We start from the raw sequence: 27873 nt of genomic DNA on the forward strand, positions 1-27873 counted from the left end.
TAGAGATATAAATAAAGACATAAGAGATGTCTTAGATTACCTTCCAAAACTGTGTGTGGCTTTAATAGATTATTACAGAATATGGCATATGAAGATATTTATAGAGGTCATAAAAACAGTCGATGGGGTACAAATCAACATTTTACTCCAGCACCTTTAATTAAATTACTGACATTTATTTTATTTTTGCAAAACAATTAAAGCATTATCTAAAATAAGAAGACATTTCGTTTAACAAGCTGATCTATTGTAACAAATGTTTCAGTACGTCATATTTGGAATCTTTGTAGCAAAATTCAAACAGTAAAACAATTATGACGAACAGAACCATTCAAACGTCAAACAAACATTCTAAAAAGGGGTTTGGCCAACGGATATTGTAATTATTAAATGGTATAAAAATACTACAAGAGAAACACGTGATAACCTGCCCGATATAAATGTGACAATTTGGACAATTTATGAAAAATACACTTGAGAATACCTACATCTTCAATCTTTCAGTTTAAAAAAGCCAACGTCATTGAATAGCTGACTCTTAAAGCATGTCAAGGTGGTTTTTATTCCCTTGTTCACCCACAGAAATATTAATAATACGAGTTTATTGGAATCTTAGTCAGGAGGACAGAATTCACAAACATTTATGTATGTTTATGTATACAGTCAAGCAGGCAAAACCACTGCTAGAAAAAAAACAAACATTTTTTAAAGACTTAAAGACCGTATTGTTTCGCTGTGATAACTAACTAAATCTGTCAAAGTAGTTTAGGTATGATGTTTTTAAAAACCACAAAAAGCTACTAAACTACATATTTTAATTATCACTGTTTATAATGAAACCATAAGGGCTCTGAGAAATGTACCTATATATATATATATATATATATATATACACACTATTATTTTATTCAACAACAACAGTAATAATAGTATGCTTATATTTAAATAATCAGTAGCTTTATTACATCAACAATAAAAAAAATTATATTGAGCTTCAAGAATTTAGCGCTATAAAACATCTAGGTCTAACTATCGTTCATAAACACAAGGACTATAAATAATCACGTTTTTAAAACAACTATGAATGTAAAACCCAAAATATTGCCTCAAAAAACAAACAAAAATAATATAACAGAACATTAATTGCCAAGACAGCAAAAATAAAAAAAAAGGTTTTCTGTAGCCTCGATATTAGATCTCTGCCATTCAATGTTTATTTCATTTAATTTTTATATAGCCTACTTTTTCATCTCTTTTTTTATATTCAACCTTCATATATGTTGGATTTATTTTTATTTTTATTTTTTTTGTCAAATTGTTTCATAAAAACGAATGAATCTTGTGTCAATTATGTGATCCATGCAGGATTTTCGTGTTTCTCAACTCTCCACGACTCTGACAGACACTTCAAATTGCTGCACTGCCTGATTATAACCAGGAGATGGAGCAATACATTTTCCTCCCACATTTTCCTGCAATGACTGCTGCTAATATTCATATTGATTAGCTGCTGTGAACTCTAAAGAAGCAGGTCTGAGTTTTTATTTTCCTTGAAACACATTACATAAAAAAGTTACAAATCACAAATATCTGTAATAAATATATGTGAAAGAACACAAGCCTATTAGATACATACAATCAATTATACCGACCTAGAACGCTACTCTAGTAAGACAAGCAATATACGCGATTTATTTCGTTTTTTGAAACAACTGTAAAGTTTCTTGTGGAATCTGCGCATGGCAACTAGAGACACTCGCGCGCTCTCTATGGAGGATGCGACGAGCTGAGATGCTTCACGGAACCGAGAGAACTCCGCCGTTGCACAATTCCGCCTGCAGACATCAACACAGCTGCGGAATACACACATACACACCCGTGCTCCTGACGCCCCGGTAATGGCGGATGAGAGGTAAGATTGCGCATGTCGGCATATGATGAAACTGCAAGACTGTAAAATCAATAGGTGACACATCATGATGTCTTTACATTCAAATTTACAAACAATCAATTTCATTCTTATTATCTGAATCTTGGATTTATAGTAGGGTGTCACTGAAACACTAAGTGATCGCATCAGGCCAGAAGAGAACCCCATGGAAGGCCTAATGGCCAATATCAGGAACAAAAAATAAAAAAATAAAAAATAATAATAAAAATGAACCAAGGCAGTACCACTACAATGGCAAGATTTTAGTCATTTCTTCCCATGTTAACGTCACATTTCTAAAAACTTTTGTTTTGAACTGCCCACTTGACATTGCCGTTTATGTATATTTTATTATGCAAAATTATACAGGCCCTAATTCTGCCTTTGAAAACATCTCAATTATACTTCAGCATCACCTGTAGCTGAGGCTCATCCGCTCCCAAAACTGCTGCAGAATATGGCAAGCCGACTTAGCTTAAAACAGTCCCAGTGTTAACTCGTCGTAATTGCATTTTTACTAGTTACAATTCAATTAGAGAGCTCTACAAATGAATTTTTACTAATCATATGTCTCCATTGACTTCCATTCATTTTTAATTACAGAGCTCTACAGCTGAATTTTTACTAGTAATAATTCCAATTAGAGAGCTCTCTAAATCAATTTTTAGCAGTTATTTTACATTTATGCATTTAGCAGACGCTTTTATCCAAAGCAGTTTTTACATTTTATCAGCTCTTGCTTTCCCTGGGAATCGAACCCATGACCTTACTCGTTGCTAGCGCCATGCTCTACTATTTGAGCTACGGGAAAGCTATATATTAAATTATAAACTTATAATTCCAATTTAGAGAGCTCTCTGATTTAATTCTTACTAGTAAAAATGCAATTACAGAGCTCTCAATTCATTTTTTACTAGTAAAAAAAACACATTAAATATATGTTTAATTGCAGAGCTCTGTAATTGAATTAAAGAGCTCTCTAATTCAGTTTTTACTAGTAACAATTTAATTAGAGAGCTCTCTGAATGGAATTCCAATGCTATCTCACGGCAATTTGTACGTATTTTATGAGGAGGCTAATTCGTACGAATTCATACGACCTCACTTGTACGATTTAGTACGATTTGTCTAAACCCCAGTGACGGGTAGGTTTAGGGGCGGAGTTAGGTGTAGGTCAGTCATATGAATTAGCCACCTCGTAAAATATGTAAGAATTGCAGTGAGATCGAGCTGGGAATTCTTACTAGTAAGAATTGAATTGTAGAGCTCTCTAATTCAGTTGTTACTAGTAAAAATGCAAATACGATGGGAATATTTTAAGATAAAGCGGCTTGCCATAGCAGAAGCGTTTCCCACACTGATGTTATTGCGCTGATTGACCGCCAGAGGGCGCTGCTGGAAGTAAATTCTTCCTTCTGTAACCTTGCAGCAGACTGAACCACATCAACCCCTGACAATATGATGTGTTTTTATTTGGCCTCACATGATGAAGACACGCAAGCTAGTCATTTTGATTTTTATTACGCTTAAAATATAAATCCAGTGACCTTTAGTTACTTTGATATTTTCCTTGTGTGGGTTTTGTCTTTAATTTAAGGAAGGTTCACACAAAATGGCTGCCAATCAGAGCCCGTCATTCAATCATGTGTCTATCATCTTAAAGACATTTTTTACATCCTCACTGAAAAAGCATAAGAGAAATTGTTAATGGTGGTTGACGTTTTGTTTTAATATGAATACAGTTCGGTTATTAGACTTGACAGTTTAAACAAATATTTATGAACACAAGAATAGCAGTATTAATGTCATAATTTCATTTGTTTACAAGCAACATTGAATGTTCTGCTGAGCTAGAAATTCAAAGTTGCTTTTCTATAAACGCAAGACGTTTACAAAGAAGTCGGCATGTTTTGAAATCGTGTAGCCTATCAAAAGAGCAGGAATGACCAGACTGGGGTTTTTTTTTTTTTGTTCAACAGGTATTTGACGGGATATTTTGACGCTTACAAAGATTATCAGAAGTTTTCTAAAAAGTTTCGTTTTATTATCCATCAATCTGGATTTGAAACTTCAAGATCTCTTCACATCATATACAGGTATATAATTTCATCTTATCCTAGCTATGCAAACTGTTGACTTTAAACGCATCACTATAAAACACCCGCGTAAAATGATACTTTTATTTAAATATGATAGTAATTATTACTGAAATCAAAGCGCGTGCTTGTGCGCGTTCCCACATTTATTATTCGCGGTTTGGATTAAAGGAGCGATTTAAACTCCTCTTATATTTCACAGGCGCTATGAAATATTCATGCTGGAAAATTCCTCCATTCTGCACAAATGAACGCGCCACCAGCAGCACAAACAAAACTAAAACAAACGAGCCTCGGTCGGTGCATTAGCATAAAACCTACAACATAAGAAGTTTAGTTGCGTCAGAAAAATAACCATTGCACTATTTTGGACTTCTTCACAGGGTCAGACACACAGCATGGCCGTGCACTCCATTTCAGGTGAGTAACATGGGCTATTTATAAAGTGTGTCTTCTAGAAATAAATACTGTGGACATTGCAGATCAACAATGCTACCTGTTTAACCCTTCACAATCATAACATGATCATATATTGTGATTAAACTATTTAAACGGGGGAAAGGTCCTTTTACAGGGAGCGGATGAAAGACAGAAGGAGAGGAAAAGAATCCTGAATGCTCCTTTCATACTTCCGTTCGACGTCATGATTTAATTGTGACGTAATAAAGGAGCGTTCTGCCGCCACGTTAGATCTTACTCTTTTACAGGGAATGTTGCTGCAAGCTGTTAAAATGTTTCATACAATATTTTAAAAGTATTCACTGTTATCTGTTGAGTATTAGCTATTTTGCAGTCTAAATACATGAAGCCAGTTCATTTAGATTTTTTTTATTTTTTTGTTGTTGTAACGACTAACCCAGATAAAATCATAAAAAATACATATAAATGAATGAATAAGCTTTCGGTTTTGTTTAACGGGTCATTTTTATGTATCGAGATCGAGAAGACCAAAATTGTAACACTTTTTTTGTTGTTAAACATTGTTATAAGCATAGCCTATACTAAAACATTGTCTTTTGCGTTTTAAACAGAAATAAACCTGAAATCAAATAACGTTTTAAAACGTTTTTGCAATTTAATAGAAACGAAAAAAACATCTGAAATGTCTGGCAAAAGAAACAGCTTATCATTTCTCTGTCTCAAATCTTTGTGTGACAAAAATGTGACAAAATAACCATAAAGACTAATATTTTAAACTATGATCGAGCTGTGAAAATTAATTAATTTAGTAGAAAATCCCTGTTTGAATATCAGCTCTTCATATAGTGCACATAACAAATGAATGTGACTAGGTTAGAACTTAATTATAATTCGAATATCGTCTGTTTTGAATAGAAAAAGTCCTTACCTTATAATGAAACCTCAATAGCAGCAGTCTTCACATGTAAAACAGAATGAAGCATTTAAAAATAGCCTCCCCTCATACTTGATATTTACCTCTGATTAATGTCAAATCGGTTTAAAAACCGTCGGGTTTGTATTGGCTTCGGTGGATAATTTTGAAGAGATAGAGGAATTGAACGAATGCAGCATTAAACCAAAAGAAAGGAGAAGAGCTGAATAAACTTTGTGAACTCTATTGACATCTATGCGTTTCCTCGGGGGTTCAGCTGGGTGGGGGTGGGTGAGGTGTCCAAACAGACCCTCCAATCTGGTGGTTTGGTAAGCACAAATCAGCTCTGTAAACCTTCTGCTGCAAACTCACTTTATAGATGGGTTGTCTCCTAGCAATGTTGACAAAATGATGATCTTAATTTAAGATTAAGGGAATATTTTCATATTCACTTTGGAGGGAAAGTCTAAATAAATGACTAGTCTGTTTTTAGGGTTTGTCTTACTCAATAGGCTATGTGTTTGAAAGTTCTTGTAAGTGAAATTCAGTTTTGTTTTTCATATATTGAGTTTATGAATGAACATGTCAATTGGTGAACCATTTTGCATTTCAATAGCACCTATTTGCATAGTCCTGATTTAAAAGATCATTTCACATGGGAAACATTCTTCTGGTGTTTGATTATGAGTTTGGATTTGAAGAATCAGTGTCTAAACTTTGCTCTGAAAGAGAGAAAAAGTTTGGTTTGTTTATTTAAAAAACAACAAAAAAACAAGATATCCTTCAGATGTTAAACTTTAAAAGTTTAACTCTTGCTAATGATCGATTTAGGATTGAAACAATTGAAATGTTAAGCAATATTTAGCTTTAGTATGTAGGCTATTACTGGTTAATCTCCTTTATGCATTGAATTACAAAAATATTGTGTCATGGATTTAATGATATAGCTTTAATTTAATTTTAAGGCATTCATGACTGTTAGTCTATAGCCTATATAATCGATACGTGGCTTTTAGGAAAGTTTTTAGAGTGTTGTTATTCAGTCCAGCATTAAACTCAACAAGTCAAAATCAATTAACATTTATATGTAATATTCATCGGAAATAAAAAATAAATTTGAATTACCTGCTGATGAATTACGCCTCGCTTTTGCTTGTTTTATTTTTCTAAACTCGCACGCCTATTTTTATATTTCAGATCAATATTCCTCAGTGCTGTTGATTTAAATGACTTTCTAAAGTCACGAGGACCCGTTTTGCGTTTCAGTAGCTAGACATAAACCACCGAGGAACATCTTTTTTTAGGCTATCTGTCTGTCCTGGAACTTATTCGATGCTTGCGGACTTTAACGGGATCAAACGGGGACATTTCCCATTTCTCGTGGGACGTGTTTCCCGGAGCTCGCGGGGCAGTTTTATGAATGGTGGATGGGAAACCCTCGTGCAGGAAATGAGAAACTCCATAACATCTGACACCGGTGACCAGATCCGTGACCTGCGCGGTAATGGCACGACCACCATCCATCTCTTCCACACACCAGCAAACACACACACACACACACACACACACACACAGACACAGCATCTCCGACACCAGAACTGGTGCAGGGGGTGGGGGATTGGGGGCAGGGGTGAATTCCGGAGGGTGGTCGGCATGGATGGGTGGGGGTGGGTGGGTGAAATGGGCGGAGGGTAGAAGCGGTGGGGGTAGTTGTTGATTCACTTCTCCAACGTGTTTTTCCTCTGACTCGAAGACTAGAGAAAAACATCCTCTGCCAAGGCATCAGGTTTGATCATGAGCTTGTCAGAATCGTTTAATGTCTTGTAGAAACGAAAACATTAGGTTTTCATAACAGGAGATAATTATTTCACTTGTCAGTTTTCCATTAAGCTTTGCATTTCAACTTGTTGGTTTAATGCACATTTGACTACAGTTTTTTTTTTGAGTACTGATCACTTAGATACAATTCAAAAGATCACAATAAGCACAGAAACAGAAAAAGTCTGTGCAAGTAAGATTGCATTTAATCCGTTCCATATTTTCATCTTTAGAACATTCCATTGGGCTATATTACATTTTTGGTTCATACTAATGTGTAGCCTATGTTTACCATGTTTTATCACTTTATATACCAGGAAAAAAGTGGGGTGATTTGCTAGTTGTTTAGCAAATCTAATTGGATCAATGCTCTGTTTTCATGAATCAACAGATCATGTAGTTTGAAGGCTAGACATATTTATAGCCTACTGTTGCAATACACTCTATATAGGTTTATTTTATGTCTTTATGTTTGTTCTTTCTACATGCTCATTGATGTAGGTATCCTCATGTATATATTTTCAAGTGCGCAAAGCTGATGTAACCCAGAAAAAAATCTATGTGTGTGAGGACTTGGTCAATAAAGATCTTCTTATTCTAAATGAGTCTCATTGCCGTTTGTACTGCAGCAAACAACAAATGCAAACTGCAGTGTGCTTCAACAAACGATAATTAATGATGATCTCATTTCTCCCAAACTATAATACCGAATGTTTTGGAAATGTTTAAAGCAGAAAGACAGCAGCCCGGTTCCGAGTCCGCTCCCTCTCCCGGGCTCCCGGAGGAGTCACGTGTGCAGAGCTGCGAGCGAGCGAATGAGAAACGGAGAGCTGGAGAGAGAGAGAGAGAGCGAATGTGCGAGGGAGGGAAAGAGAGAGGGGATAGGAGATGTTAAAAGAGACATGACAAAATATCCAAAAAGGAGACGCACGCCGTACCATGCGCGCTAAATTTGTGCCCGCTGGAAATCGGGATGTCGGATCGACGGTGACGCGCATCACCCCATTTCACGGAGGAAACGATTTCGCTGGAACTTTGGAACGAAGGGTCCGCGGGGAAACATGGCCGAAGGTTACGATGCTTTTTTTTTTTAAAAACATCTCTTTTCAAGCGAACTCGTATTGTCCAACGCGCTTTGTTTACGTTGTTTGTACGCTTAATGAAGAGCCAGCGGTAGGGAGGGGTGGAGGGGGTAACGTGTGCACACCTGCCCCACGCCAGGCGGTTCACATACGGTAGATGTGCAAGAAGTTACATAGTGTAGCTACTAACTAGGCATATTGAGCAATACCAATGCACTGCGCCATCCCATCTGAAGTGTAGCTCTACTTTTCATTGAGTTTCTCCAGTTTTCCAGAGGGTGGGTTGTAGACAAGGGTTTAAGAATATATATAAGGTTAAGGTACCAATATGTAAAAGTTCAACAATCTGTCAATGGAAACCCCCATATATTTATTGATTATAAAGAAAAGGGGGCGTCTGTATAGGCTAGTGGTGGTTACGGCCCTGGTTGTAGACACATTGTTGCATTGAACGCATGGTGTTGAGTAGTAGCTGGGGGATTTCCCTCAGAATCACTGCCCACGCAGACCCACGGTCATTGTGTACACACCAATAACAAAGTATAGGCTACATCTCAAACATCAGCACACAACATCATGGGCTTTTCTCCCTTGACCGCACAGGAGGGCCGCGCAAAGGTGTCGGGTCGCCGCAGATTCTGGCTGGCTCGGGTTACTGCAAGTGGTTTAATGTCCGCATGGGGTTTGGATTTATATCGATGACCAGCAGCGAGGGGAAGCCAGTGGACCCTCCACTAGACGTGTTCGTTCACCAAGTAAGTCCAATAATGCATGTTCTCCTCTTGACTCGTTTTCACGTTATCTGTCGCATCTCATTGACATCAGCAGCAGATGTGCTCGAGGAAAGCAGAAGTAAACATGCGCTTGTGTTTTCATCCCCTGTTACTTTAAGAACGCCAAAAACGCATCTTCACTCTCCACTGATATCATCAGACGAACAGCGTATTAGTAGTAAACACGGAGGTATTTATGATGCAGCTCTTAAAGGAACCTTTATTAGGACGAGAATAGAGAGAGTAGCCCTTGACATTGGCGTTTATTCGCCTCATGCTCACAGGAACATGTCTCATAAACCTGCCAACATGTCGGAAAACGTGTCACACGGAGCACACGAAGATCAGACAGCGTTCACAAGCAGACTTTTGAAGAATAGCAAGCGATTTCGGTGTGAACTGTTGTACTGAACATCATGTGCTCTCGTGTTTACATGGGTGTAGTTCAGCCCCCCTTTCACAATATTTATCTTCTTCTCATGCAGTTTCAGAGCTAAATCAATACGGACACATGTACTAAACCGGAAATTATCTCCTTTCATCATTTCCAGTCTTTCCACGGCACCTTAAAATAGCAGACGCAGACTTAAAGAAGAAAAGCAGAGGTTATTTCTGAGTTTTATTAGCACTCAAGCTCACTGCACTGTTGTTTTGATGTCAGTTTTGTGCTGCTTTCTGTTACAATGTGTTCTGGTTATCTGTGATAATATTGTCAAGCAGTGCTATGTTGACTGCTGGATGTTAATGAGATGTTAAAAGGATTCCTGGGATTTAACACTTCCGTTGTTACAAAACACATCTGCATAATCCTTTAAATCTGAAATTCAATAACATAACAGCTAGTTTGCACAGGAAACAAGTGGCTATCTATCTAGTATTTTTTAAAGAATTTAAAACCGTGTAAATATCTTGAGTTATTAAAATTACAGTTGTGCATTCTTTTCTCGAATTCAACAATGATTTAATCATCTTTTATTATGTGTAAACAAATTACCATTTCTGAAAACCATTGTTAAGTAAAATAGATTTTGCTTTATGTATTTATCTTGTGATTAGTGTTTTTATGGATATATTAGACACATTGTTTTGTTTAAAAAAAAAAAATGAATTGAAATTGATAGCAGGCATTTTAAATATGTTCAGAATTATTCTAAATGATTTAAAACAGGCAGTTTTACATTATCTCCAAGATTTTTTTTAGGCAAATTTCATTTAAATGTAAATTTTGTGTGGACTTGAATTTTTGTGCATGAGTTTAAACATGAACCTCTTGTGCTAGTAGCCCCTAAACCTGAGTGCATTCTGGGAAATGCAGTTCTCAAAAAAGACAAACAGCAGCCAGATACACAGTCAGACTGCTATGCATGCGGTTCAGTTTAATAACGTACTGATAGCTCATGTAATATATATATATATATAATAATTAAGGCAAATGGTTAGAAATGAGCTGGTTGAAATCAAATGAAATCTCCACATCTCTATTTGCAAATTCAGCAGATTGTCTACTGAATTATCTGTTGAAATGCGCAATAAATACACTAGTTACTCTTTGTTGTAAAGCACAGGTTAAATCATGCTGTCTTGATGTTAAATGTGAAATTTGTGTACATAGGTTAAGCATGGAACATTTCCTACCTTGCATGCATTAGAGCAGTTATTATAAGAACATCTTGTACTACTGATAAAGTAGTAAACAATTACACCGAATGCATTTGGAAAACAAAGCCTGGGAAAGTGTATTGATTAGAGTCGTGTTTGTCATCTGGAAGAGCTGTTTGGTTTATTTTTGTGTGCAGTCAATGCGTTTCCTTTACTGTATATGAAAATCCTGAAACCAGCAAACACACAGTGGCTTCCAGAGATCAGGGTGTATAATATAATGGCCATATTTGCATAAAACAATTTAACAAATGAGCAAATGAGTTTTCACTGATGCCTTTACATTTACTTTGGTGCATTGTCTTTTCACAGCAGTGTTGCATGAGCAAAATACATGAGCCTTTTTACTCATCCAAGTAAGCAAATTATTATCTGATCTGATAATCTCAAAATGCTTAAATATATTAGTCTATCACTGGTTAGCTGCAGTATTCACTGATTGCAGCATTAATTTGCTTAATTATTTGTATGTTTTGAACCCTCAAGCTAATTTTAGCATCATGCAGACGCAGGTCATGATGTTGAGGCTGCTTGTGTGTGTTATACAGACTAATGGCTGTAATCCATAACGTCTCTGATAAAGATTTGCATTTCGCTGCTATGCGGATGTTTACTTGGGTTCTTTGTGTCTGAATGCTGCACGTACATGTGCCTTCATGCTTCGTTGAAAATGAAAAAGCTTTTATGCTGTGCAGGGTGTGTGTTTGTGTGTTGTTTAGGATGTGCAGCCGTTGTGCAGTGTGTGTGATAAGCAGAGTGTGTACAGCTGATTATTCCCTTAGTGTATGTCTTAACCTGATATTATGTATAGAAACAGAATGTTTAGTTTGGCAGTTCGTCAAAAAAACAAACAAAAAAATCGGCACATTTCTTACAAACAAGAATGAACTGTGTGGTTTAGCACAATACATGTATGCAGACGCTTTTATCCAGATTGTTATTGTTTTTTTATCAGTTCATACAGCTATGGGAATTGAACTCATGACCTTAACGTAGCTATGCATTGCTGTTTGCGTAATGTCTGCCTAAGAAAATGTATTGATGTCTTTCCCCTTTATGAGAAATTTTCACCCAAACCTGTTTTTGAGATATATATTTTTTATTCTTTGCATATTTTATTATGTGTATTGATCTGTAGGTGTTAAAAGAAGCCAATTACACTGAGTTACGATCAATTATTATAGCTATGAAGTAGCTGAAATAAGTCGTATGAATGAATCGGCATTGCATATGAATATGTAATAAGCATTTTTTTATTAGTATTCAGTTGAAAACTATTTTTGATTTAACAGCTGATTTAAATATTTTCTTTTTCTATTAATGATAGCCAAAATGCTTAGTATCAAAGAAGTAATATGAATTATTTGAGAAGTAGGTTATTGCTGTTTTTCAACTGACACCAGTTCTTTAAAATGTGTTATATATTAAATTTGATGAAGCAGTCTTTCTCAGTGCATGTATATTAATTGTACTTTTTTGAACCAAAAGTTGGCTACACTTTACTTTGAAGTATGTAGAATGCATTATAAACTTATTCATAATGTACATTTGAATGCATTATTTTAGTTAAATGTTAAAATGCATATAATATTTGTATATTCCTTGTTGCATCTGGTTGTTTGTCATGTTTTAATCCATTCTACTTTCTAAAGGTGTAACAATGAATAGATAAGTATTAGAATTGTGTTTACAGTTATCATATAATGCATCATAAATTGCTTTACAAGGCATAATTAATGCATTCAAATATTTTTATAATGCATTATATATAAAGGCTTTAAGGAAAGTGTTACCGTTGTTACATTAGCCTCCTTTAATGCGACCAGTACATCAATACAATATCCTCATTGAAACACACCAGTGTTTGTCCTGTGTTTCAGATCATCTACAAATCCATGAGCAATCCAGGACAGGAAAAAGTGTGAATCGGAAGAAAAGAGAACGCATGTGTGTGTGTTTTTGTTTGTATGTGTAAAGAGGATTTCAGTGTGTGTGTGTGTGGTGGGGGTTGGGGTACTCTAACATTCTTTAAAAGAGGAATTTCGTTAAAGACAAAAAAGGGAAAGGAGGTGTGGCTTTGGCCGGCCCTCACACTCCGAATCAACGCACTGCAGAGTGTGTGTGTGTGTGTGTGTGTGTTTTATTAGGAGCTTTGTGTTTGATTTTTCCGAATGCTGCACCTCCTGCAGTGTTTGTGTGTGTGTGAGTCTAACCGCATGAATGCATGTTGTTGTTTATAAATGTGTCGCTGTGTATGACTCGATCATTTCATGTTTTTCTATACTAATAGAAATAAAGGTTCTTTATTGGCTTTGATTGTTGCAACCTTTGACATCAATGAAACCTTTCCATTGCACAAAAAGGTTCTTTAAAGTGGAAAAAGGTTTTTAAAATGTTAGGTTAAAATGGTTATTTTAAGAAGGTTCTTTAGGGTTGTTCTTCTGAAATGGTATGATCAATAAGTCATGGCAAGTTATATGAGATTCAACTAGGCGAGATTTTAAAAAATGAGCCCGTTTGATGATACTTACAATTTTAAGGCAGTTTTAATTTTTTTTTACTACAGTGCTTTGCTATTGTTTGTGCAGTGATATTGTCCATTTATATCTGTTGCTCACTTTGCTATAAATTGATCAGCAGATGTGAACTTAATCTGACAAAGCCTCTATACTGCCATTTCCCTTTATGAAACATTGTTAAAATTGATATAAATTGTTTTATCTTTAAATACTGTTTGAATTTGTACATTTTATCTTGTATATTGATCTCTAGGTTGCTGGTTAAAAGTAGTTGATTACACTGAGCTATGATACCAGATTGTTTTATAGCTCAAGAGGTTGTAATGGTAAAAATAAATACATTTATAAAATAAAGAGTTTTGCACAGCAATGCCATAGAAGAATCATTTTGGGTTTCCAAAAGAACCTTTCAGACAACATTTTTTTCCCGTAATGTGAAGAACATTTTAAAATCCCAAAGAACATTTTTTTTTCACTTTAAAGAACCTTTGGAGTAATGGAAAGGTTTCATGTTAAAGGTTCTTCATGAAACCGTCGATGCCAATAAATAACCTTTATTTTAAAGAGTATATGAAATAAAAATAATATGAATGAACCGACAGGTTGAAGTTCTTAAATATGTAATCAGCATTTACACTTATTTCTCACTTTGCTATAGCTTGAAGGCAAATTTATCTCCAGAAGTGTGCAAAATCTCCATTTGAGGACAACTGAGACATGTATTGAAAAATGTCATTTGTATATTTTTAATTGTAGAAATGCTGTTCTTTTAGGGATGGGTTCTGTGGTATGTCCTTATTTACATAGCTAGTTAAACGTGTGTGTGTGTGTGTGTGTGTGTGTGTGTTGTGTTTTCTCTGGGCCCCTACTGAGATTAAGCTCTCATCCAGACTCCTCCTCTCACTGCTGCACAGATCTCACTCCTCCTCTAACATACACGCTGCTACTCCATCCTTTGCTCCATCCGTTTGTTTTTTAACTTCTCAAGACTGATATCTAGAATGCAGGATGAAATATATGATAGCAGATGAGATGCACCATTCCTAAAACTGCCACTTATTTTACACTAAATAATGAAAGTGGAAAATGTTTATTATGTGAAATTGACATTTTTTTAAAAGATTTAAGAAGAAACTAATAATTAAACTTCTTTAAATCAAGCAAGCTGACAAGTAGCTTCTAGAGTGTAAAATGTTTGATCTAAGACTGATAATTCAGGATTTATGGATTTATGCTCATTCCTGTTTGTGCTCTGTAATATGAAAACCGAATACATTTGTTTTGTCATTTAAGGAAGTGTTTCTATAAAGGGTTTAACAGCCAGAAAGCACTTTACACTATGAATTATAACCATTAATAAAGACTATCACACTAAAATGTTTTAGTGTGATACAAACCTAACTAATAGCAGTAAAATCCCTTCATGATATTTTTGTCATTATTGTATAACAGGATAAAACGTGATATTGAGAACTCTGGAAAAACAATAAATTAATTGCTAATTAATTTTTTTTTTCTTTTGTTTGAAATTTAGTTTGAAATATTTTGATTAGAGAAACTAGAAATGCAGGAACAGTTGGTAATGTTTTTTTTTATTTGTTTTAATGTTTTTAATTATTATTTTAGCAGTGTATAATGCACTGCAAAAATAACCTCTGCTTAAACTACGGTTTATTTAACATTCAGTGTACTCCCAATTTAGTATTAGTAATATTACTGTATTTGTATGTATAGCAGTGAATGTAAACATATTTTAGTTTATTTTCTCTTCCCTGTTGTGATAGTAGTTGTGACAAAACAGAAATTAACATGCTTTTATCTTTAAAACGATTAGGTTTATACTGTTTAATTTTTTTTTTAGTATGTTAAGACCCATAATGAGGACATGCCAATACTGTATAACAGGCATGACCCAGAGCATGTTATGAATGTGCCTTAAATTCTTTCTCATTTTATCCTCTGCTAATCTGGCTTTTAGAGATTCTCTGTTTTCATCTAAACTTTAGTTCTGCTTTCATTTTCAGTTTTCTCCATTATTGTCTTTAGTATTCTTTCTCACTCTCTCTTTACCTTGTTTTGTTCACTGTCATTTCTTTTCTTTTCTTCCAGAGCTCGATCTCTTCAGCATCCTGCACTTTTATTCTCCATTTCTCCATTTGTTCAGTTCTTCATTTCTCCATCTCAACACAAGCTGCAGGTCACATGACTTCCTCCTTCAGCTCTGCCCATATATGGAGTGAGAGTGTGTGGGCGGAGCCAGCTGCTGATCTGACACAAAAAATGCTCACTTTGTAGCACTGAAATCTAATGATTATAATTTTTTTGTATATTTTAAAAAAATATTTTTTTGCAATGTATTTTTATGAACAATTTTTTAAATAATCTAATTTAATAACCTTATTAATGCTTGACTTTTTGATTAATGCTCACTGGTTGAATTGGTTCTTGAAAAAAAAAAAAAAAAAAAAGCTTTGTTTATTATTATTTTGCTTGTTTAATTTTAGGACTTGATTTGTGGTCCCATAAGACTTATCTACACCTGATTAAAATGACAAACTCATTAAATGACGTGTCATCTGCCAAGAGCACAAATGTTAAATGTAAAAGCGACTTCTGTTTAGAAAGTCAAATGGTTTGGACAGATAAGAAAAAGGCAACATCAACCAGATACCAAAAGCTATGACTTCTTTTACTTTTTTAGACAACTGTTTATGTATGCTTTATTTTTTTTAAATAAGCAAGCTTTCAGTAAAAGACAATAAGCTACATTGGTGTGTTTTATTATAACGAATAAACACAAAAAGTAACAAAACAAATCATGACAAACAAACGTAAACTGTAGTTTTGATTCAGTTTCTATTTGTTTTCTGTGCATGTCTGTTTTATTTTCAAGCTTCATCATAACTCAAACAGACACAAACTTGAAATCAACGTGAACGTCTAAATCGCCTCTTTGATCGAATTGTTTGTTCTTGTCAAATGTTTTGTTATTCTGTACATTCAAGCTCATTTATAAACAATGTGATCATCCTCAAAGTCATTTTTAAAATGTAAAGGCAGTTCAATCGTAAGTTGACCATGTGCATTTCACACACACACACACACACACACAGAGCTCATATCCGGCTGCTATCAGGAGTGTGTGTCGAGTGATGTAGTGTGTGTCAGCAGATCAAATACTGCGTGTGCGTCTTGTAGTCAGAGCAGAAGTGTGTTGTTAATTTAACGCAGGGAAACGGGATGCCTGTGTGTGTGTTTGAAGGGGGTTGGGCAGAGGTCAGAGGTCACAGTGAAGGATGAAAACATGTGGAGGAGGGGTGATGTGCGATACGTCCGGCCCTTTGGTGGCGCTCTCCGTATTTCTTCCTCCTGCTTTCTGTCTTCCGTCTCTTGTGTTTCTGCTTTTTTTCATGCAGTGAGCAGAACAATGTGACACACATCTTCTCCTGTGCTCCTGGATTACATTTCTTAATTATGCTTTATTGGATGAGTTCAGACATCAGAAACGTGTCTGCTGCTGCCTGATCTTCCTGCTCGCACTGCTTCTCTCTGAACTTTGACCTGGAGATAAAAGCACACGTTTGGTGTAGAAACACTTTTCACTCAGAAAGTGCTAGTAAAGAATTAATTACAGAGAATGAAGTAACGCATTGGATCACACATGCAGTTTTAAAGTAGAAAGAGAAAAATACTATTTTCTTGCAAAACAGTTCATTTTAATAAAACATGTATTTACAATAGTTAAGTTTTTACAGTTTATTTTCACACTACAGATCCAGATAGATAGATAGAAAGAAAGAAAGAGAAAAAAGAAAGAAAAAATATAGACAGTAAGAAAGAAAAAAGACAGGGATAAAAGAAAAAAAAGAAAAGAAATAGTAAGAAAGAAAGAAAAAGAGAGAATGAAAAAAGATAGACGGTAAGAAAGACAAAATAGAGAGAAAAAAGAAAAGAGAAAGAAAGAAAAAAAAACAGTAAGAAAGAAAAAAGATAGAAAGAAAGAAATAAAAAGAGAAAGAAAGAAAGGAATAGACAGATAGATAGAAAGAAAAAGAAAAGAGAGCGAAATTAAAAATAAAATTTGAAAGAAAAAAGAGAAAGAAAGAGGAAGGAAAAAAGATAGATGAACAAAAGAAAAAAAGAAAGAAAGAAAGAAAAAGAAAGATAGAGGATAGATGAAAGAAAGAAAAAGAAGAGAGTAAGAAAATCGAAATGATTTGATAGATAATGTTAATATATTAACATTTAATTGCAATAACAGGCCAAATGAATAGATAATATTAATATATTAATATACAAAACAACATATTGTAATAGTAAGAATAATACTGACTGATTGGCAGATTTTGCTTCATTATTACTAACAGATTGTATTTATTATAGCCTAAATTATTTGTTAAATGTGTGTGTGTTTAGCACGATCTAATCCTGTTAAGTGTGTTGTGCTGTTTAGATTGATATTTCAATAGAAAATATCTAATATATGAGCGTGGGAAGGGTTTTGCTCCTGGCTTTTCTCATAAATGCAGTTCTCTCTCGTGCTATGGATTTATTAATTTCTCCCCGTCGTAAGTGTTAAATCAGAATGCTTTTTGGGCCCATTATGTCAATTAAGAGAAATTAAATGCATTAATTTCCCACACGGCTGAATTAAACGTGATGCCGCGACAAAAAGCAATCAGTGAGAGCTGTGACTGAAATAAATGAGGAGCTGAAGACACTGTTTACTGCATTTGATGTCATTCATCAGTCCAGATGTGGATTCAGTGCTGATATTTCCACATTCATTCTATTAAACAGAGCTGTGAAGCTGAGCGTGTCATTTCTCTGATCTATTGACTTCTTTTCTCTGAGCGTGAATGTAAATGATGAGAATACATGTCAGCTGCGCTTTGCCTCTTGCATTTGATTCATGCATTACGTTACTGCTGTTTTAATTTCATGAATAATTGAAATGTAAATGGTATGATCATGTAGCACTGCCTCTGTGACAAGACCATAGCTGCAGGATCGTGTTCATCAGTATTCATGTATTTGAATCACAATCATGACTTAAATCACCGTTACTTAGTGAAGTCGTTGATTATTTATTAAATCACAAACAAGTGCCTAAACATAGATGCATATTCAGTATTTGTAGTGTTTTTGGCATAATCATAAACTAGATCTTACTTGTGATCTGTGTGTTTTTTGTAGCATAAATTGTATTTGAACAATAAATTAATCAAATCAGCTCTAATGTGTGATGAAACAATTCATGTGCTATAAAACGGCTAAATTGTTCAAATCAATGCTAAATTGCAGATTTTGTGGTGATTTAATTACATTTGACTGAAATGAAGAGAATTCGTTGCTTTTATCTTTTCTGATCTTTTCTCAGGGTCTTTTCTTTTCATTTAGAATAATAGAAAACTTTATAAATTGAAGGATGGATAAACCTTGACTGTGAATAATACATTTGATAAGTTGCTTTTATTGTTCCTCATTTGGATAAAAGCTGCTGAATGTACATCTGTGGGGGTTTTTCTTGCATTGTGCTTTGTGTAGATGATTTTTGAATTCATTTTCACTCATTAAAAACTGTGATTCACATTTGTTCAAATTTTATTTTAATGTAAAAGTTTACTTGAGTCATATACATTATTTTTGTTACAAGTATTTGCAACTATATTTGCTACCAAGCATCTTGTGACAGTGGATACAGTTCTCCTGAATTGTGATATCAACCATGTAGTATTGGACAGTAAAGACAAAATTGCTCTGTTGGCTGTGGAGTCAAGACATTTACAAATATGATTAAAAGATGAATATGAGACAAAACTACAGAATGTCACATTTTATTATTAGCCGTTTCAACACATACATGTTTTATCAAATAAAAAGAGCAGCACTTTTAGAGTTCATCCACTCATTGATGTGAGCATAAGTATTGGGACAGTTGAACATAAGGCAGATATAAAAGATTAAAAGCTATTATTTAGTTGCAGATCCCTGGCGCACAATCACAGCAGTGAGTCTGTGACCCATAGACATCACCAGACTCTTGGTCTCATCCTTTGAAATACTTTTCCCAGCCTTTAATGCAGCCAATTCCAATTGTTGCTTGTTTTGAGGAGTTTCTGCCTTTACTCTCCTCTTCAGCTGGTGAAATTCATGTTCAATCAGATTTAAATCTGGAGATTGACTTGGGCAATCTAAGACTTTCCATTTCTTTGCTCTTATAAACTCCTTGACTGAACTGGCAGGGTGTTTTGGGTCATTGTCCTGATGCAATATGAAGCACTTCCCAATGAATCTGGTGGCATTTTCTTGAATATTGGTAGGCAAGATGGTTTTGTACCCTTCCTAATTCATTCTGCTACTGTCATCATACATTAAGTCATCAGTAAAGTTGAGAGGATCTGTTCCAGAGACACCCATGCATGCCCATGCCATGACACCACCTCCACCATGCTTTACAGATGAGGCTGTATGCTTGGGATCATTTGCAGTTCCCTTTTTCCTCCACATTTTTGCTTTCCCATCACTTAGATAAAGGTTCATCTTTGTCTCATCGGTCCATAAACACAGTTTCAAAACTCTTCTGGCTCACCTTTGTGCTTTTTTGCAAACTCTAATCTTGCCTTTCTATGTTTGGTGCTGGTCAGAGGTTTGCATCTTGCTGTGTAGCATCTGTAATTCTGTGTCAAAGTCTCCTGAGGACAGTAGATTGTCAGAGCATCACCCCAGCTTTCTGGAAGTTGTTGGTGATTTTACAGACACGTCTTTTAGGATTCATTTTCACAGCTTTTATGATTTGTCTGTCATCAACTACTGTTGTTTTCTCAGCCGATCAGGTAGTTGTTGGTTGTTGGTTGCTGGTGGTTTCCAAACTCTTGATTTCTCCATGGCCTTTGTTTTTGCTAGAGCTCTAACTGACTTCCTCTTTTCTTTTAGCATCCAAATTGCTTGCTTTTCTCTCAAAGTCAGCTCCCTCGTCTTCATCCTGGTTTGTGTGTGTCATCATCGAATGCAAGATTCAGAATCCAGAACTAATGGATATAACTGATACGACACGTTCCCTGCTTTTAATATCTGAAGAATTAATGCAACAGGACACAGCTGATCACTGAAAGACCTGTGAGGCAACTGCTCCAATACTTATGCTCACATCAGATAGAGGGATGAAACTCTAAAAGTGCTGAACTTCTTAGCTGATAAAACATCTATGTGTTGAATCCCCCAATAATAAAATGTGATATTCTGTAGTTTTATCTCATATTCATCTTTTAATCATATTTGTAAATGTCTTGACTCCACATCCAACAGAGCAATTTTGACTTTACCGTTCCAATACTTTTGGAGGGGACTGTATATAATATATTATTTAGATTTTGTTGAATTGTCTGCTTATCTACTTTTGTAGTATTAACTTTTACATCTAGAACATTAAAATAAAAAGTTAAACTATTGTCATTTGGCAGTTAAAGGCAATTACACTAATATTTGGTGTAAGTTGTTCTCTAATATTTTTTTATATTTTTATTATTCTGACATTCTGCCAAGAAGTTTAGTCACCTACAAATATTTAAATAGGATTTGAATGATTTCAGTGTGGTAAAATTGTGCATTTAATGCAAGATCAAATGAGTTTTTAAACATTGCTTTTATAATGCAGCTTAATGTGATATTGACAGATTGCAAGTTATTATTTCTAGTAAATCTTTTTCTTGAACATCTACATATCCTTCGCTCCGTGATAGACATGAAAAGTTCAAGATTTGATGGATCTTTCTGTAGATATGACCAATCTGTTTGATATATATATATATATATATAAATATTTTAGAATTTTTTTTTTCCATTCACATTTTGGCTCCTAAAAGTTAAACTAGGAGCCAAATCTATTAGATTCTGTCAGGCAGCAGTTAGTATTAAGACAATTACACTAATATTTGGTGTGATTAAACTAAATAAATGTATTTTACTTGTTTTTTGTATATTCTTAAATTTTATGACATTGGCATTGGTTTAGTGCCTTAATCACTGGGTTTATTACAAATATTTAAATAAGAAAAATCAGTTTTTTATTTTAGCAATGAAGTTCATAAAATTGTGCATGTAATGCAATAAAAGTGGTCAAATGTATTTTTAAACATTGCTGTTGTAATGCACATTAAGGTGATTTTGACAGATTGGTAGGTGTTGTTTTTTCTAGTACTTTAAAAATCTCTCTTTTAATCATCTTTCTCTCTCTCTCTCTCTCTATATATATATATATCTTTATGAAATGTTTATTATTCTCTGTTCCTATGACTGGTCTGTTTAAAAAAATAAAAAGATATTTCTAGATGATATAAGTGTGTTTGTAATTGTATTAAATGAAGTGTGTGTGTGTGTGTGTGTGTTCAGAGTAAGCTGGTGATGGAGGGCTTCAGGAGCTTACGGGAGGGCGAGCAGGTTGAATTCACCTTCAAGAGGTCGAGTAAAGGTCTGGAGTCGCTCAGGGTCACAGGGCCCGGCGGGGGCCCATGCTCGGGCAGTGACCGACGCCCCAAAGGCAAGGCCCCGCCCCTCAAACGCAAACCAAAGGGAGACCGGTGAGTGTGCAGAGCATGATGGGATATGTAGTTTAATAGGTTTTGTCTCGATTTCTCTGGACCAAACTGGATTATGTTCAGTTATTCACAATTCATATTGTGTTCTATTCATTCTGCATCAATTTAATAATAAATGTGTGCTAAACTGAAGGTCAACTTTACAGTTTAATCTTTAAATGTATAGCTTGCCTTTGCCAGTCTTTATAAACCTTTAGGTGGTTCAGAATAATAAGTCACAACAAAATAATAATAATAATAGCAGTAATACTAACCTACTAGTGTTGTTTAGTAGCAGTGATTAATTTAAATAATTGGAACTATTGGAATTTCTTAATTAGTAAAAACTGATTTAAAATCTTAATCAAAAACAAGACTTTTCTTGTTGTTTTCTTTCTGCAAACATATAAAGACCATTTTAATGGAATTATTGATCATCATTAAATGCTAACCTGATTATATTTTGTTGAATTTTTAAAATTTTTACTCACAAAAACAGATGGAATCCATCTAAACACAGGTTTCATTTAACATTACTTAATTACATTATGTAACATAAATGAGCAATTCTTCTACAGCATTTATTAATATTTAATAATGTTAAACTTGCACTGTGAACTAACATGGACATGAACATTTTTGTTAAGTAAGATTACTTAATGCCAATGAAATATATTTCTAATTGTTAACTGATGTTAGTGAATGCATTAACTAATGTTAACAAATGAGACTTTTATTGTAAGGTGTTACCCAAAAGAAGATGCTTTATTTTATTTTGTTTGAAATGTTTCTAATTCAAAATGTACATACATTGCATAATAATATTATTAATAAATAATAATAAATTAATATATAAAATAGAGCAGGGGAATTTTATAATTACATACTGCATTTACTTTATTTAAAATATTCCTTAATATAAAATAATTGATTTATTCATGATTTAATTTGACAGTTTACGACTGATACACAGACAGCATTATTTATCTAAAAACTTTTATTTCTATCTTACACAAGCATTTTCATCAGACTCGCTGCTTTTGATTTGATGTAGACGTGTTTCAGGGTTAAAATTCTCTCCTTTTCTCTGAAAGAATCAATTCCAGTATTGATAATGGTCTGTGAAGCCACATGAATTACTGCTTGTACTTTTCAATGTAGACGGCTCATAGTTTGGTTTGGCCAAAGCGCTTTTCTCTTCACGACTCATTGATTGTGAGTCTGTCTTCTACTTCCTGTTGCCATGGTGATTAGAGCAAAAAAAAAAAAAAAAAAAAAAAAAAAACTGAATAAGTCTTTTCAGTCTGTTGTGTTAAAGCTATTTATAAGTGTATATATACGTGTGCGTGTGTGTGGGTGAGCCGTTTATCATATAGTCCATCACTATAGATGCTCTAACAAACACTAGACATGAGATGAGTTTGGTTGAAGACGAGTGACACTGTCAGACCTGAACTATATAATTGAATTAAACATGGTAGCTAATCAATGACAGTGTAAATTTAACTAAAAACCGACAGCTGATTTGAACCATTTTCAGTGTTTTTGGCAAATACTGAAGATTTGTAGGTAAAAGATCATGCAATTATCATGTTAAGTTTAATCAATCTTTAGTTTAGATTAAATTAGTTTTTTGTATCTAGAGTCTGAATGTCATAAGAAAAAGTATGCTGTCATTTTATGGTGTAAATTTAACTGATTTTATGTTAGTTCAAGATCATGCAATACTCGTCTTAAATGCAATCATTAAATTAGAAATCTTTAGATGAATAGTTACGTAAGAGTAATTAATTGTTTAGTTTAACAGTTCTTTGTATGCAGTCTGAATGTCATCCGAAAAATGAAAAAACCTTCAGACAACTGATTTAAGTTTATCAGTTCAAATATAGAAATATTGCATGCATTTTCAGTTAATACTGAAATAATATGTAGCTGAAAGTTCAAAAGCATGTAATAATTGTTTTAAATATAATTATGAGATTAATAGAAATCTTTATATCGGTGTTTTTTTTTTGAGATGGGAGAAGGAAAATTATACTGTCAAGATTTTTTCCCCACAGTTTTCATGTTTCAGTTTTTAATGTTATGATATTGAAGGTATAAAATGTATGCATATGGTAATTTCCATGAACATAGTGTTTTTAGATGTGAATGTGAGAGGAGTCAAAATGTCATTCATAAACACTGAGTTTTTTTGTTTTGTTCAGCACTGATGTGAGTTTTGTAGAGTTTGTTAGTCTAATATCCAGCTGTGATGCTGTAGTTAACCCACTCCGCCACCTACAGGCTGAAAACAGTCAGTGCACAATCAGACAGATGGCGTCAAAAGTCCAATTTAATCAAGTATTTGTGTTTTTCAAGCAGTGCTTATTGTATGTTGGTTTCAAGCACCTAGTTTTAAACCCTATTAAATTAGAAGGTAATGTTTTATTTTAAGATGACGTAGTTACACACGTTACATGTACGTATAACAGTAAATTATGCATAATTACAACCAATTAACCCTAACCCTATAGGTTATGTAGCTAATTAATATTACTCCGTTCTTATTTGTCTAATTACACTGTAAAAACATCACCTTAAAATACACTGTAACCTATGAAAATAATTAGAACCCTCATAAATGCCAGTTGGGGCAAGTTGTCCCATGTCTTTTATTTTTAACATTCAGTTTCCATTTCCATTTTTCTTAAAATAATTGTTTTATCTGTAATAGATATTTATACACACATATTTGAATGCCAAGATGATTTACTTCATATAATTCTCCTTTTCTCCAAATTTAAAAATCATTGAATATTAAAAGAGCACTCATGTGAGAGACGTGTAACAGTTTTGTAAGAAATTATTTGTCTTTGACAGCAGTCAGATGTAATTTGCCATTATTGTACAAAAATACTATATATGACTGCAGAATGCTGTGATCGACCAATCAGAATCAAGTATTTCAGAGAGCAGTAATAATATATCCCGCTCTCTCTCTCACACACACACACACACACACACACACACACACACACACATTAGTGGCACTGAGAGATCTGATTCTCTATATTTAGAGCTATAATGTCATTTCCTACTCTCTCGTTTCCATGCACTGGAATTTCCTTGGCAACCGAGGGCTCCATGGTAACATACAAGGTTCCTGTTAACTACTAGACAACTCCTCATGATCACAGTCACTCAGTTCCCTCATATCTAACAAAACAGCTGCAGATGGTATTCTTGAATCTTATTTGTATTGTTTGTGGCTATGAATCATATAATGTGTTTTTATTGTTACATTTTATTGTAGGAATTATTTGGGTTGGGTTTATTTTTGACTCCTATATGATTAAAACAATACTTATTAAATACTGTAGTGCCTGTTTTCCATGACAACAAAAAAACTGCCAATTTGTGAGTATTTCTGTGAGGGATGTTTGTTATTGGAGGAAGTCCTATCCTGTACTGCCCTCTAGTGACCAACACTGGGTTTGAGTAAGCCTCAGAAAAGTCCAGGTCACACATTTCATTCCAAAAAAAAAAACTTGTTTTTAGGAATATTGTGCTTTTTGGGGGGTATTCTTTTCATAATTAAATTTTCCTCCATAATTTTCATTAGCTTAACAACAAGCATTATTACAAAACAACCGTGATGCATTCATACTTTATTATTTAAATACATTATATTATTAATTTGTTTGCATTCTGAATCTGGTTAGTCTTATCTTAATGATTTTAAAAATAGTTTCCATTTTATTAATGCAAAATATAATTTCTGGTCACAATCACCAATAACATAAACTCAGTCCATATATAAAAAATAAAAATTAACTTTGGTAAAATTTTGGGAATAATTAAGATTTTTTTATGTTTTTGAAAATTTTTAAAATAACTTTGGTTGAAAGTAATGAATAAATAAGATCTATTTTAAATGTCTTTGAGATAAGTCTCTTATGCTATAAATTGAAAAGACATTGTTACAAAAGATTTCTATTTCAAATAAATGCTGTTGTTTCAAATAAATTCTATTCACCAAGAATCCTAAAAAAGTATCATGGTTTCTCTTTTCAGCATTGATAATAATAATTTCTTGAGCAGTAAATCAGTGTATCATAATGATTTCTGAAGGATCATGTGACGCTGAAGACTGGAGTAACGATGCTGAAAATTAAGCGTTGCGTCACAGAAATAAATTACATTATAAAATATATTCAAATAGAAATCAGCTATTTTAAAATATATATTTCACAATTTGTCTGTTTTTAATATATTGTTGATCAAATAAATGCAGCCTTGGTGAGCAGACTTTTTTCAAAGCATTAAAAAGTAAGTGCTGACCATCTCTCTGACCCTTAGAATTATACTAACTGATTTTTCTGATGCACCTATAAACAAGCAAGATTAGTCCTGTTTTCCAATAAATCTCCAATTTGATTTGTAAAATTTAGAAGTATCATTTCTATAATGTTTTAATATAATCAAGCATTTTTCATCCCTCTGTAGGTGTTACAACTGTGGAGGTCTGGACCACCACGCTAAAGAGTGTGGCCTTCCGCCCCAGCCAAAGAAGTGTCACTACTGTCAGAGTGTCACACACATGGTGGCCCAGTGTCCACACAAGAGGGCGCTGTCCCCCTCCACGTCTCAGGACCCCCAACGCCCCTCCACCTCCGCTCAGTCCCAAGAAGAGGGGAGCCGGTCGGGCTCGTCGTCCTCTCCGGAGGAAGCATCTCAACGGGGGAGTCACTCCCAGCGCTGGAGGAAAAACCGGGACTGAAAGCGACCCAAAGGTTACTCATCCAGACGGAGCTCGGACCCGAAATCATCTACCTCACATGGCCAGGTCACCGAGGAGACCCTCCCTCCCTCCCTCCCTCCCTCCCTTCCCGTGCAGCTATGGTATCAGCCGATGGGGGTCATGCGTGTACATGCGTGTTCTCACTGAGCAATCACAACAAACTCTGCGACAGGCGTGTGTGTGTGTGTGTGTATGGTTGTGTGTGTGTGTGTGTGCAAACGAGCGAGAGTGTGTTTGAAGTACTAAAAATCACAAGTCAAAATAGATTACACTTAGAAGAAAAACATGAACCAGTGTTTTAAAAACTCAAGCATGAAGTCAACAGATGTTGCAGTTTGCAAGCCATTTTACCTCCATAATAGTGAAATGGACTATTGATTGAGTAAAAATGTTTGCCGTGTGCTGCATAAGTGACGTCAGTGAACTCGTTTCAGAAGAAAAACAAGTTATCATGTTACCTTTGGGATAACATGCACAGATAAAATGTTCACGTTAAAGGAATAGTTCACCTAAAAATGAAAATTTGATGTAAATGTACTCACTATCAGGCCATCTAAGAGTTTGTTTCTTCATCAGAACAGATTTGGAGACTTGTCGTATTACTTTACTTGCTCACAAATGGATCCTCTGCAGTGAATGGGTGCCGTCAGAATGAGAGTCCAAACATCACAATAATCCACATCACTCCAGTCCATCAATTAATGACTTGCCAAGCTAAAATCTGTGTTTGTAAGAAACAAATCCATCATTAAGATATTTTTAATGTTAAACCATTGCTAAAATATGAGTCCTCTCTTATTCCTCAATTATATTGTTTCCTGTAGTGAAAAAGTAATCTCATCTGAATTAAGAAAGAAGCACAGATCAAACACTGTTTACAAGCAAAAACAATCCAAATGTTTCTAAACAAATATGTGGGTGGATTTTTATGTGAGAGGACAACAGTACTTTTTTTTAGAAGAAGCGCTATTATCGATTGTGGACTCTTATTTTGGCGAAAGCGATGGATTTTCACTTCACAAGATGTTAATTGATGGACTGGAGTGGTGTGGATTATTGTGATGTTTTTATCAGCTGTTTGGACTCTCATTCTGACGGCACCCATTCACTGCAGAGCATCCATTCTTGAGCAAATGATGTGATGCTACATTTCTCCAAATCTGTTCCAATAAAGAAACAAACTCCTCTATATTTTGGGTGGCCTGAAGGTGAGTAAATTTTCAGCAGTTTTTCCCCCTTTATTTCTATTCATTTAAGACAAGGAACATGCAGTATGAAAGTAAATATGATCAAGTTTGATTTCA

The 27873-nt window shown here is 34.5% G+C and overlaps 1 protein-coding gene across 1 annotated transcript; it reads left to right on the plus strand.

Moving 5' to 3' along the window:
* Nucleotides 1–8238: 8238 nt before the first annotated feature.
* LOC306843527 (protein lin-28 homolog B-like) lies at nucleotides 8239–26548 on the plus strand (the record flags this gene model as incomplete). Its single annotated transcript, XM_079375049.1, has 4 exons — nucleotides 8239–8248; nucleotides 8863–9014; nucleotides 21602–21789; nucleotides 26275–26548. 4 exons carry the CDS (start codon nucleotides 8239–8241, stop codon nucleotides 26546–26548), a joined length of 624 nt encoding a protein of 207 aa, XP_079231175.1.
* Between the last annotated feature and the right edge of the window lie 1325 nt (nucleotides 26549–27873).

The sequence above is a fragment of the Barbus barbus genome, assembly GCF_936440315.1.
Source record: "Barbus barbus genome assembly, chromosome: 24".
In the NCBI taxonomy this organism is placed as follows: domain Eukaryota; kingdom Metazoa; phylum Chordata; class Actinopteri; order Cypriniformes; family Cyprinidae; genus Barbus; species Barbus barbus.